The 14,117-nt window shown below is 43.1% G+C and overlaps 1 protein-coding gene across 2 annotated transcripts in view; it reads left to right on the top strand.

Moving 5' to 3' along the window:
* Positions 1 to 13,906, top strand: part of SUDS3 (SIN3A corepressor complex component SDS3) — a 158,856-nt gene extending 144,950 nt beyond the window's left edge. For both annotated transcript variants that reach the window (XM_088019324.1, XM_088019323.1), the window contains one exon: positions 13,508 to 13,906. In XM_088019324.1, the coding sequence (XP_087875450.1) occupies positions 13,508 to 13,565 (58 nt within the window). In that variant the 3' untranslated portion in view covers positions 13,566 to 13,906. The remainder of the gene's footprint in view (positions 1 to 13,507) is intronic.
* Positions 13,907 to 14,117: the final 211 nt, after the last annotated feature.

Raw genomic sequence — 14,117 nt, 5'->3', positions numbered from 1 at the left:
GACTGAGCCACCCAGGCACTCCTGTGATTTTTTTCACCCTAATTTCCAAGCAGGTTTTAAGAGATTTTTAATTTATCATGATTGATTCTTGCCATAATTGCCCTGTAGTAAGAATATATATTCTGGATAATATTTATCTTTGCAATTTGTTTACATTTGTTTTATGATCCAGTGTTCCAGTCATTTTGGGTCAGTGTTCCATGTGCACTTGAAAGGATACGTATTCTTTTATCACTGGGTGCAGTGGATGTTTTCCACTGACTTATCCCATTTCATTAATCTTTTTTTTTTAAAGCTATGTCCAATCTCTTGCTAAAGAGTCCAATGTCAGACAAGTCAAATTCATTAATCATGTTGCTTAGATCTTTATACTCCTACCACTTTTTTTGTTTGTTTGTTTCCTTGTTTTATTAGCTCCTGAGAGAGGTTGTTAAAATATTCCACTACTCTTACGGATTTGTCTACTTCCCTTTTTAGGTTTTTGATTTGTATATTTTGAAAGTATGATATCTTGTGCCTATGAATATGAAATTGTTGTATCTTTCTGGTGGATTAACCTTTTTATTGGAATTTTCCTCTTTATATCTAATTACATGTCTTGCCTTCAAGTTTACTTGGTTTGATATTAGTATAACTGTATTGCCTTTCCTTTGGTTAGTGTTTTATTTTTTTTCCTTCCTTTTACTTTTGACTTTTTTGTGTCTTTATGTTTAGGGTGTATCTCATATGAGCATATACTGTTTCATTCTGATATAGTCTGATAAACTGGGTCTGTTCATTAGAGTATTTGGTCTATTTACATGTAATATAATTACTGATATGTTTGGTTTTATATCCACATTATTACCATTCTGTTTGTTCTATTCCCCTCTTTCCTCCTTTCCTGCCTTAATTTGGACCAATCAAAAAAAACTTTTAAATTAAACCAGCTTTTCTCTTATTAGCTTGTTACTTATGCCTTCTTTTAGTAGTTACCCTGGAAATTAAGACATTCCTCCTTTGTTTATTGGAGTCTAATATAAATCAGTTATTTTCACCAGTTTCCAGACAATTCTAGGGCCTATTATAGTCTAATTTATCTTCCTTGTGCCTCTTGTGTTTTTAATTGTAGTCACTTAAATGTACATGTATTTAAAACCCCATAAGAAATTATTTCTAATGTTTTCAATATTCATTTAGATTTACTCATGCATTTATTTTTTTTCTGTTGCTCTTCAGTCTTTCCTGCATTACTGTCTGGGATCATTTTTCTTTTGCTTATCGAACCCCTTTGGTATTTATTTTAGTTGGATCTGCTGGTGACAAATTCAGTTTTAATTGGTTTGAAAATATATTTTACTTCCATCCTTGAAGGTTATTTTCAGTATGTGTAGAATTCTAACTTGGACATCACCTCCTTTCATTGCCTTTTTGCTTCTGTCATGTCTGTTGAGAGGTCAGCTCTCATGTCGTTGCTTTGATCCTAAACTGCTTGCCTCATACAGCACAAATGGGGGGAATTAGGTACAGTGTTTTTGGATCACTTCTCAATACCTCCTTTCTTTGGGAGGACTATTTTGGACCTTCAACTCTTAGCTGTTTTGACACCCCCCAGTACTAATTTTTGTCTTCCACCATCAGGAAGCATCCTAACCACTTTGATGGTTTCTCTGCCTTTTATTTTTTATTATTTTTTTTTTTTGAGAGAGCAAATATGTGTGAGCTGGGGGTGGGGGCAGAGGGAGAGTGAGAATCTTCAGCAGACTCCATGCCCAGCATTAAGCCGACTCCATGCCCCACACGGAGCCCAGTGCAGGGCTGGATCGCACAACCCTGAGATCATGACCTGAGCCCAAATCAAGAGTCGGATGCCTAACCGGGTGAGCCACCCAGGCACCCCAGCTTCTCTGCCTCTTAGCAGCTACCCCCTGCTCTGCCTCTGAGCTTCTCACCCCATGGTTCTTAAGAGTCATCAGTGTCCCAAGGGAAATAGTGATGTGTACAGTGTCAGGCCCATCTCACTGAACTTCCCTTCTTTCCAGGATTTTTGTACTGCAAATCCTGGAGGCACCCCGATGCTTTCAAATACAATTTGTGTGTGTTTGTGCCCCATCTGGCTTTTCTAGTTACACGTGGTGGGAACACTGGTCTGCCACAATGACTCCATCACAGCTGTACTTGGAAGTTCCATAATTTGTTTCTTCTTCTGAATGCTTTCTCTGACATACTCTGCATTTTATTTATGCTTCTGGTCCCTTGCGGTTTCTGTTTTCTGCATGTTGCCTCCTAGGGCTGCTGGTCCTGCAGCAGAAGGTGTGTGTTCAGTGTAATTAATTGGTGGCTCCCGTGGTTGTGCATCATGGTGGCCCCACAGTTGACCGTGTAAGGCCCAGCATAATGTGGGCTGGCTTACTCTCTCTCAGTGCCACTTCCTATCCTCTCACCGTTAGGAAATACGCTTACCACCCAGAATGGGCAGGAGAGAAGGATCTTCTTCAGGGAAAGACCTTTCTTAACGCCTCAACCAGGTGGTCTTAGCGAACTCTCGTTAATGCCCTACATCATTTATTTCTAGCTCTCTTCACAAATGTAATTTTCCACTGATTTGTGGAATTGGCTGAGTAGTTTATCTTCTCCCCTCCAGAATGTGGTGTGGGCCATGAAGACAGTGACCTTGTCGGTCTCATTTACACAGTATCACCAGTGTCCACCACTGTTCCTGGTACACATTTATGGAATTAATTTCAAGCTTGTAATGATAGGAGATGAGAATGAGGTGGGGAGAACTAACATACATTACAGTTTTGCTATTTATCATCTTTAGATTTTTTTGAAGATTTTATTTCTTAGAGAGCACAAGCAGGGGGAGTGGCAGGCAGAGGGAGAAGCAGCCTCCCAGCTGAGCAAGGAACCCGATGCAGGATTCGATCCCAGGACCCTGGGATCATGACCTGAGCTGAAGGCAGACGCTTAACCAACTGAGACCCCAGGCGTCCCTCATCTTATTTAGTTTTGACTTTACCTCCTGGAGGCAGGCAGTGTTGCTATTTTGCATAGAGTAAACCATGGCTCAGAGAAATACCATTAATTCTTCTAAAGTCACACCTTCACTAAGTGCCCAATGTAGAATTCAGGCCTCACTGGTTCAAAAGGAACCCCAGCTCTGGATTGTTAAATACTTTTCAGCCTTCCATGCTTTTTGTATTTCTTTACTGGCTTTTCAGTCTTTATCTGATACTCCTAGAATGCTAGGTTACGTCAAGGGCTTTTCCTTTGAATATAAGAAAAACTAAAGTAAAGAAGCTGACAGTTTCTTTCTGTTACTTCAAAAACAGAATGGCATGCCTTTTATACTTCCATGGAAAGATTATGTGGGTCAGTCTAGATTGGCCTGTAAACTCATTTCCCTCAAATGGTCTAGTCGAGGGGGAAGCATTAATTTAACTTCAGTTACAAAGAGGTACCTGGAGTCATAGCAATAACTATTATTTATTGAGCACCTACTGTATGCCATACACTAAAATAGGCACAATCCATACCTTCTCTTCAGTCGCCAAAACACCCCTGGAAAGCATTCATTATTATTTTCATTATACAAATTTGGAAACTGAGACTCAGGGAAGTAAAGACACTTGCCTTAGGAAGTTTTAGATCCAGAATTTGAATTCCTTTATGGACTTCTATAAAGACTGATTATCATTACATACACTGATCAAGGCATCAAGCCTGGAACACAGAAGGAGCTTTATAATTGTTGTTTGCTTTTTCCAGATTGGTGATGCTATGGTGAGCTTCCTAGGAAAAGGTCACAGAGTATTGTAATGAAGCTTCTTTGTGTCTCCACAGTATCTCCAAATTGACCCCTTGGAAAGCCCCAAAGGTTCTGAGTCATGACAGCTTCCAAGTGTCAAGTAAGGATCATATTAAGTCTCAACTGCAGGCTGTACTCTGCTATTTGCTCCAGATATTTTCTGGTTGCAAATGTTATTGATCTGACAGTTTATTTCCCGAGACGCATTAGTTCAAACTGCTGTGATATGAAAGTCTCATCCTAAGGAAATTGGCCTTGTGAATGGCTATCCCCTGGGAAGAGCATGCTGCACTTATGACTTTACTAATATGATGAAGAAGCTGCAAATACAATTAGTGGGCCTGGTTGGTGATTTTCCAATAATGATGTTTGGGGTTTATTATTGGTTTAGCTGTAATTGAGCTTAAGATGATCTGAAAATCTCTAAACTGTGTGAAAGTCATTCACAGCTTTGGCTCAGTGTAATGTTTGTGAACGAGAGTGGGAATGGGGGCACTGATGACACTTGAATGTGCTGAGCCTGGGGCATGTGTCCCTGGACAGCTGTGGCTTGTCTCTCAAACTCTGTTTCCTTTTACCCTGTCACTGATAAGGTGATGACTTTTTCATAATCTCCTGCCTGCTCCCAAATCTCATCCCCATCCTTATCATTTGGAACTCACTACATGGTGTCTAGCTCTCTTATTTCTCATGCAAGTATAATTTACCTGGTGCATGTTACAATCGTCTTAGGATAGTTAACACTAGCTACCGTGGGAGACGAGACCTGAAATCTCAATGGTTGAGCATCGTAAAAGTGTATTTCTTGGTCATGCATGTTGGCAAAGGTTCTCTTCCATCTGGTGACTCAGGAATCTAGGTTCCTTCCATTTGTCATCTCAACATAAGTTTGTTGGGAGACCATCCTCCCTGGATTTCTTGGGTTTTCGTATGGTCTTAGTTTAGGGATGACTGAATAGCAAAGTCAAGCTAGAGAACCTCTCTCTCCCTGGAGACGTTCCAGGATGATGACGTTCTGTTCTCTTCCTGGAGGATATTGGCTCACATTCAGAGGCAGTAAACCTGGAGGTGACCCCATGTCCAGAGACATGTACTTCCTTTCAAGGGTAAGGAGTCCTCTTTCTCCAGAGGGGAGAACAGGAAGGTTACCAGCAGCTTGGTAGAAACTCAGAGTCTCCCAAGTCCAGAGTTCTTCTCCAGTGGCACGATAATCCACATAGAGCAAGGTCACTCTGTGCTTACTCCATGCTGTTTATCCAGTGTTGTAAATACACATTCTTCTCTTTTCCCATCCAAACCCCTTTCACGAGGGGCTGTAATGGGTGCCAAGCAGAGCAGTTCCACCTTGCAACAGAGAATTATAATGCAGTTCATGTGTAAAGAAATGGCCAGTTACAGGTCCGCCAATGGTGAGGGACACACTTGAAAGTTTCTTTTTTGAGTTATTAGACATTGTTAAAGTTAATACTTGGCTGCTATATGATTATCAATGTAACTCTTCAACAGTGAGTGCAAATATAATACTATGGCAAATCCATTATTTAAAAGATGTCTATATTGAACCATAAAATGCAAAAGATTCCTTAGTAAGCCCATTCAAGTCCACAGATATTTTTTGAGTGTTCATTTCGTGCTGGGCACTAGGGCTACATTGCATCTGAACAAAACAATATTGCTGCCTTTGAGAAGTCTGTGGTTTAGAGAAGAATTCCTTGTCTTCACTATTGTGCAGAGTCAAACTGTCTTACACTAGGTTAGGTTAAAGGAATACATATCTGTTATTAAATCCACCCTGATTCCTGCATTATATGGTTATGGCTACCCGCCTAATTTGTTCTGTAAATATTCCTTCCGCTTTCCAGCTCTGTTCCTCGATCCTCTCCCTTTCTATTCCCTGGGATCTACAAGCTCCTTAATAATTAAGAAGGGGCTGTCCCTGTCAAGACTTCTTTGGTTGCAAGTCACAGAAACTCCAACTGGCTCAAGCCACCAAAGGGGATTTTAATGGATTCTATGACTGAACTGTCAAAGGGAGCTTAAGGCCTAGCAGGATCCAGGGGCTCAGATGATGATTTCAGGACTCAGTCTTTCTCTTTCCATTTCTTTTTTATATTTTCTTCTATATTGATCTTTCCCACATGGTGATGACAACAGCTCCATTCCACATTATCTTTACAGCACACATCTTGCAGATGAAGAAATTCCCTGTACTTAAGTTTAAAACAATGTTTAGCATTGAATCAGTCACTCTGACTAGGCAGAGGGGAATGTTTTGGCCAGATCTAGGTCAGGTTGTTATGGGCCAAATTGTGACTCCCCCAAATTCATATTTGGAAATCCTAACCCCGAGGACCTCATAATGTGAGTGTATTTGGAGATAGGGTCTTTATGGAGGTAATTAAGGTTAAATGAGGTCATATGGTTGGGATGATTGGAGTCCTCATAAGAAGAGGAGATTAGGACACAGACACAGAGGGAAGACCATGTGAGGACCCAGGGAGAGGAAGGGTATCTGCAAGTCAGGGAGAAATGGCCTCAGGGGAAATGAGCACTGCCAGTGCCTCGACCTCAGACTTCTAGCCTCCAGAACTGTGAGAAAATTTCTGTCGTTTAAGCCACCTGGTCTATGTAGCCTTAGCAAAATAATACACAGGTTCAGCCTCGGAATCAGGGTGGATTTATTCAGTTCCCCTTGAACCACCCTAGAGAGGAGGAGTTGTTACTCAAAGGACACCCAAGGAACTGTTACTACAGGAAAGAATAATGGATGCTTGGTAGGAAAAAGAAGAGACAGATTGTTTAGTACTGGGTCATATTCATAATAATTTTTGGACGTTTGTGATGCCTTAGAAGCACCGTATCAAAACGCTTAACACAACAACCCCATGAGGGGGATACTATTATTTTCCTCATTTCACAGAATGAGAAAACTGAGGCCCACACGGGTTAAGTGATTTACTCAAGAGCACGCAATCAGCAAGTTGCAGAATCTTGATTCTGCCACACCTGTCTGGTTGCAGAACCTCACCTTTTTATCACTGTGCCCTTTGGAGAGCCAGTGACAGCTAGATTCTCCTGCTTTTCTAGTCCAAGATTGAAAAGCTCTGACTTGAGGCAGGGGAAGGATGTTTATAAGTTAATTAAGGAAAATTCACAGTCTGCAAAACCACGAGTCCATTTTCGGAACTATTTCTGATTTGGGCGAGCCTTTGACCCACTCAAGTTAATTAATATTGCAGAACATGAAGTAATTGCTGTTGTTTCTCAAAACTGGGGGCAGGAATATACCCAGGGGCCTTGTACCCACACCAACCCTGACTCCTGAGGTTAAGGATCAGAACTCCACAACCTCAGCAAGAAGACACAATGGAGAAATTCTTCAGTTCATCTGCTCCTTCCACTCCTGTGTGTTTACAGTGCATTCTGTTCTGCGATTAGCTAGGCAAGTGCCGTCCCTGTCTGAATCAGGGGGCGTGAAGTCTACAGCTAAGTAAGAGATCTGTCCTGAATTTTATAAATAGGATTTCTAGTTTGAAATGCAGGCTGATATTTGAATGTTTTATTAGGAAACATATTCAAAGGATGTGAGACCGGTACATGGTCATCGTATTTTTTGCCAGGTGGTTCTTATATTTCTGTGGAAACCATCTGGTAGACCCTACTTGCAAATCCTGCTGGTCTTTGTTAGGACTCAGTGGCTACAAGAAAGGGCAGTCCATGCGAGCCATTTCACAAACAGAATTCGGGGATCTTTGTTACTGAATATTTATCATCTGAGTCCATGACGTGATGAAGTTGTGTAGAAAAGCAAAAGTTTATCATTAAAATGTTTTTCATTAATTATACAACTTCAGTTATTGAAGCTTTTACCGATTCCATTATGTGCCCTAGGTTGAATCCTTTCCTGCTGTGTCAACTTCCTTATGGTTCAGTCTCTCCAAAGGACACCCTGAATTGTGAATGCCCATCATATGTCCTCGAATGGATTGCTGGTTCTTACAACCAACAAATCCTGTCTAAGAGAATCAGTCTCTCACCGACTATCTGACCCTGGTGCATATGCAGTGTGATCCAATGGCAACTGGTCGATTGAAAATCTTGCCCAAAATGCAGTATTCCAGGAAGCTGATGAAAGTGGTGTTGAAACCTGCTTAAAGAACAGAAAAATCACAGACAATCCAAGAGAATCAGGTGTCCTTAGTACGGTATTCAGCTGGACATCACAGGGTCAGCCACACCGGCTGTTGTGGTCACTGCTCTGGATGATTGGTGCCTGTATCATGCTGGTTATTCAATATTTTGAATATTGCATCAACGCAGAAAGAGTTAACAGTTGAAGAAAAAAATGACAAGGAAAGTGACATGGTGAGCACTTCAAAAGAGAAAGATTTAAATATCAAAAGATTCTAGCTTGCCTTAGGAAAAATTGGTGAAGCCCTTGAAAATTTTTTAAATGACCTCTTTGCTATCATGCTGTGAAAACCAAACCTGAAGTGAAGGATTTTCTCACAAAAATTACACCAAAAAAAAATTTCACTACTTAATTCATTTTTCGTTCTTTATAAGAATTCACGCATAGTTGAAATGGTAACCTGAATTTTGTTATGATGATAAGCTCAATTTCGTTTTTCAAGATAAAGTTCCAATCAGACCCCTTTTCTCCCCCATGATTTGCTTGAAAATTTGGGCTCAGTATTAAGTGAGTCATTCTAAATGTCTTCTACGGGGATCGATTTTCCTCTCGGGGAGGCAGGGATGGGGGAGTCCCTCCTGCCTTTTCTCACGGACCTGCAGTCTTCCCTTCTACTTCTTGCCATGAGAACTCCATTTCCCTGCTTGTCGTCACATCTGTGTTTCCTGCTCACTCATAGTGTAGCTGCTGAGTTAGCCATGTTTTGGTACCATGCGTTTTCCCTCCCCAACCATAGGTTATTAGACCAGTGGTAGCCCATGACACAGGGGCACCTATTCCATAGCCTGGCCAAGGGCCTAGACTTTATAAAAAGGACATGAGCTGCACTAATCACATTCACTCTCAGGAGTCTCTAAGGTGTACAGTCAGGTTTAGTAGGATACCATGATGACCTGATAGTAAATCGACACAACATAGAGTCCCTGAGGTCATGATGGGCCAAATGCAAGCTTTGGGAGCAAGAGCAAGTAATCCAGTGGGACCAAGGTGATAACTCAGGCTCCAGAGTCCTTACCCAATGCTCTTCTACCATGTCATCTATAGTGGGCAGCTGTTCATCCTTCTCCTGGTGACAGCATCCCAGATTTTCTCAATCCATACAATTTGGGTGGAACCGATCCTATCAGATCTAGAGTCATCATGTGATCCAGGCCCGGCCAGTCAGCTCATTGTGTGCCCTTGGCCATAAGGATTGGTTAAGGGATTGGGCATATTGCTCAACTTGAGCCAGTAACAGTAGGGGAGAAGGACCTTTGTTTCAAGAGTTAGGGAAAGTGAACCCAGCAGGATGTGCACCTACAGCTGCTTGCAGCCATTGCAACCCATGAAGCAACCCACAGAAGATCAGGACCAAGAGGTGGAGAGAAAATAGGGCCTGCCGACGATGTTTGAGTTGTTGGATCCTGCCATGCCTGAAATCGGCAAGACTCCCTCAGACTCCCAGCCAGCATTGCTCCTGTTTGCTAAGCTAGTTCAGATCGGGTTTTATGTCACTCGTTACCAGAAAAGCCATAACTGACACAACATGCTTATTTGATTAGGATAACAATAATCTCTCTTAACCATTTCGAGGTGCTTTTCCAGCTCTCATCTCATCGGATTCTTTCAACAACCTTGTGATGCATAGGGCAACGGTCTTGATGAAGGTTGCTGCCAGGTCTCGGGAGCTACAGCAGTGTTTTCTCAAGCACTTGGAAAGCATAGGGAGTGAGATTGCCTTCTGAGAGTTACACCATGAAGTCAATACATTATAGATCAAAGCAGAGCAATGCAAAGTTACCTTCAAGAGACAGGATGGTGAGGTCTGCAAGACTTGTCTGTCATGTGATTGAACTTGTTAACATATTTAAAGAAAGGCTGTATCCATCATATCTGTCACAGAAGCCTGGAGGACAGAGAGTTGCAAATGCCAACCTTGACTGCAGCCTCTACAGCTTGTTTCAGTGAAGAGGGAGTCTTGATCTTTGACTATTTCTTGTTCCATTGGCAAGGCTTGATGTAGAGAACTGCTTTCAATTCAAGCCGTGGAAAAGCAGATTGATAACTATGGTCATTTAGAGGTGCTGAGACTTTCTTGCTGTCCTCCCATTAAGAGGCAGGGTCTCGTTCCCTTCCCCCTGAATCCAGGCTCACCCTGTGACTTATCTCAAAAAAAGAGAATGAAATAGAAGTGGAGCTGTGTCATTTCCAAGGCTCAGCTATTAAAGATCTGAAAATTCTACTCTTGCATACCTGGAAGATTCCCTTTTGGAATCCGGCTGCCATGCTGTGAGAAACCCAAGCCTATGGAGAAAGGTTGAGCTGTCAGCCAACTGCCAGTCATGCAAGTGAGCTGCTCTCAGCATTCTTCCCACCTGAGCCTCCAGATGATTGCAGTTCCAGTCAACCCCAAATGGGGCAGAATAACCACCCCACTAAGCCTGGTCAACTCACAGAATCATGAGAGGTGATAAATGGTGGTTTTTTTAAGCCACTAAGTTTTAGGGTGATTTGGAATAGTGCAACAGATAACTGAAACAGTAATGGCTTAAGCAATAAAGGTATTTAATGGGCTTTTCTAATGGAAATTCTGGATGTAGGAAGTTTCAGTTCTGGAGCAGTAGGTCAACAATGTTATCAGTGATCCCATGCTTCTTCTTCCTTTCTGTTCCATAATTCTTAGCAAATTGGCTTTTCACCTTCCTCATGGTTGCAAGATGGCTACTGCAGCTCCAAGTATCACATCCATGTTTAAAGCAAAAAGAAGGGGAAAGAGTTAGTACCTCTGAGTTCTTCTCTTGCCTCTGTACCTTTGCCAAGAAGCCAGATATCTTCCCAGAAGCCTCTCAGATGACTTACCATTATGTCTCATTGGCCAGAGATGACTACCCTTAGTTCCAAGGAGAGTGAATGTCTGCTTATCTAATCTCTATAGTGTGAAGTAGCCATGAGAAAGGAGGTTGACAGTGGCCTTTTGGCAGCAACCAAAAATCTCTACCGCAAGATGGATGCAGATATTTTTGCCAGTTGACTTGTGATAGTTATGATTCCATTTGAAAAAAAAAATGCTTGTTCCCAGCCATTTCAGTTTGTTGCCACTAACATTAAATGAATGCATCCATCTCTCCTTGTCCCAATTTTGCACATCAAGAAACCATATTATTATTCATTTCCTCATGCTGGTCTTCTTACCAGGAGAGAAAGCACTGGTTGTATAGATTTTCTGAACCAATCTCTGCAGTAGTAATCTCTCTTTGCAAATAAAGAAATTGTCATCTGGTTTATACATCAGTCTCAAAGTGTAGCTAATGTGAGTCTAACTCTGAGGGATGATAACCTCTCACAGTGTGTTATGAGAGCCAGGTTTCCATTGTTTGTAAGGTCTGGGTGCAGTCACTTAACCTTCATGCTGTCATATGAATCTCTTTGGGAGACAGCTTGCTGGTTCTTTCTTCTGGTGGAGACACAACACACGGCTGAGCAAAGACATCTGGAATTACTACAGACATGGTATTGAATATGCCTGACTGGCCATTTGTTCTGCTCCCTGCAGGAATACAGAAACCCTGGTGACTTCAGGCTGATGGAGATGTTGAGCTCACCATCCAGGTTTTATGATTCTATCATGAGTTAAAACAGTGTGTCTCATTAACCTCAAAAGGTTAGTGTAATGATTAAGAGCATCATAAAAGCCCAGGTGTGTCTGTTGGCTCTACCACATACTGACCAGGTGACCTTGGGCAGATGTTTTCCCTTCTTTGAGCCTCAGTTTCTTCATCTGTAAAATGGAGACAATATTCGGGCTTCTACCTTGTAAGGCTGCCATAAGAATTGACACGTGTGATTTATGCATAGTGCTTGGCACAGTATCTGGCTGGACGTACTCACTGAGCAATATCTCTATAGACCTTATGTCTGAACTAGAGGTTAGAAAACCTGGTTACCCACACCTGTGCTGTCTGCATCCTTAAAGGCCCTTTCCATATACCCAGTAATGGTTCAGGGAGTGACTGGTGCCCAAACCACCATCGTAGCATTGAGAGGGATAAAGAGAAGAAATGCAAGATGTGCTCCCTAAGCTCAGAGAAGTTCTGACGTGGCTGGAAAGGCAATATATAAAAACACGAAATGGTTAAGGAACCATAAGCAGCATATCAGGATGAGGGGGTAGCCCCGAGTGCAGTAAGGGCTGAGTTTGTCCTGTGCGTCCTGTCCTGGTGTAGTGGGAATAGCAGTGGACTTGGAGTCAGACAGCCCTCCCTGGACACTCCCCACCCCAGGCTGGTTTAGAGACCCCCCACTGCCCTGGGATACCAGCTGTGCTCACCATTGAAATGTAATTGTTCACTTGTCAGTCTCTGCTATTAAATTGGGAGCAATGGAGGGCAGTCATTCATTTATTAATTAATTGAGCAAATATTTACTGGATATCTGCTATGTACCAAGTACTGTTCCAGGAAATGAGAACAAGACAGCCATTGCCTTTATCCTCGAAAACCTCATGGAAAGTTACACGAGAGACAACAATACGTAGCTGTATACAATGTTGGGTGGTGGTAAGCGCTGGGAAAAAATATAAAGCAGGATAAGGGGTGTTGTAGATATGGAGGTGTGCCACCCATGTCTTCCATTGAGGAAGGACTTGCTGTCCAGCTGTGGGGAGGGTGGTCAGCACACAGCCTCCACCTGTTCCTCCTCAGGGTTTGCTTGAGCTGCAGAGAGCCACCTTGCCCAAGCTTACATCTTTTCTTTCCCAGGGCACCCTGCATCCAGTGCGTATGTGAGGGTGGATACCAAAGCCTGGCCATTTCAGCCCGATTCCAGGCTTGCTGATAGGCGATACGTGCTTGTGGAGCTTGTCTCCAGGGTGGATGAAGCTATGTTGAACCGATGTCATAGTATATCTTCTGTCTTTTGTCCACACTTGCTTCCCCTCTACACGCCACACTTCATCTCTGTGTTGGCTTTAGGAAAATCCAACATGCGACAAGGTGATGGAGCATCGTGGCACAGAGGGGCTCGTGAATTTGGATAAGGTGGTTGGGGAAGTCCTGTCTGAGAAGGCAACATTTGAGCAGAGGCCAGGAAGTGAAGGGTCATGTATGGAAGGATCTGGAGGAACAGTGTTCCAGGCAGAAGGAGTAGCAAGTACAGAAGCCCTGAGATAGGAATGTACTTGGCATGTTTGAGCATCATTGGCGAGGCAGTCTTGTGGGCTGAACCCCAGGGCTCAGGATGGCCATTGGAAATGCAGACAGAGAGGCGGGCAGCAGTCCCATGTGCAGGGACAGCTCTCCGGCGAATCCCTACCGCCAGCACATAGCAGCCACTGAACGTCTATCGAACCCAACTGGCTTGTTATTCCAGCTCCTCTCCTCTCTCCACGTGTGACCTTGGACACGTAGTTACTTAACCTTTCAGTGCCTCAGTTTCCCTGCCTGTAATCAGTGGCAGAGGTGGGACCCTTGTGCTCTGGTTTAGAGCTTTTGTTACCATACCATTTTCTTTTTTTGTAATCCCTTCTTTCTGCTTCTCTCTTCCTCCAGGGATTTGGAGCACACCTGGTCCCACCTCCAGCTTCTCAGCAGATGGTTCCCACTATAGAAGGGCGGTTGTTCTTGGCAGCTCATCCCCAGATTCCAGAACCCCTGAGCTGAGAAGCAGCCACACTGGAGTGGTGGGTGTGGGAGGTGGCAGAGTCGAGAGAGAGGGAGAGGGAGAGTTCTCTCCTCTGATAATAAATAAACCCGATTAAGGCATCCCCACACCTGTGGGGCAGGATGCTCCTTGGGTGGGCCTTATTGCTTTGATAAAAACCGCAGTATCTGAAAATTGTCTCCAGCACCCGAGAACTCCCATTCTATGACTTGCACGTGCCTGGGATAAATTGCTTTTGCTGCTTCATTATATATAATTCAGGTCCTTATAGATGCTGGTGGGATGCATAGCACTCTCTTGTAATGATTTATTCATTTGGGGGAAGCAGAGTGCACCCACTGGGTTCTGCCCAGCCTGTCTTGACAGCTCGAAGGGTTGGCGCTGCAGGCACATGTTGGATTCGGCTTGAGAGAGAGGAGCTGGTGTGGGCTGTTTAGCTTTCCTAGAAAGCAGACCTGGCTGGGTAAGGACCACTTGTCAGTGTGAAGTTTCCTTAGA

The sequence above is a fragment of the Eumetopias jubatus genome, unplaced genomic scaffold, assembly GCF_037043125.1.
Source record: "Eumetopias jubatus isolate StellerSeaLion01/CBP00866 unplaced genomic scaffold, mEumJub1_p1.0 scaffold_16, whole genome shotgun sequence".
NCBI classification, from domain to species: Eukaryota; Metazoa; Chordata; class Mammalia; order Carnivora; family Otariidae; genus Eumetopias; species Eumetopias jubatus.
This window is presented reverse-complemented; position numbering and strand designations above follow the sequence as displayed.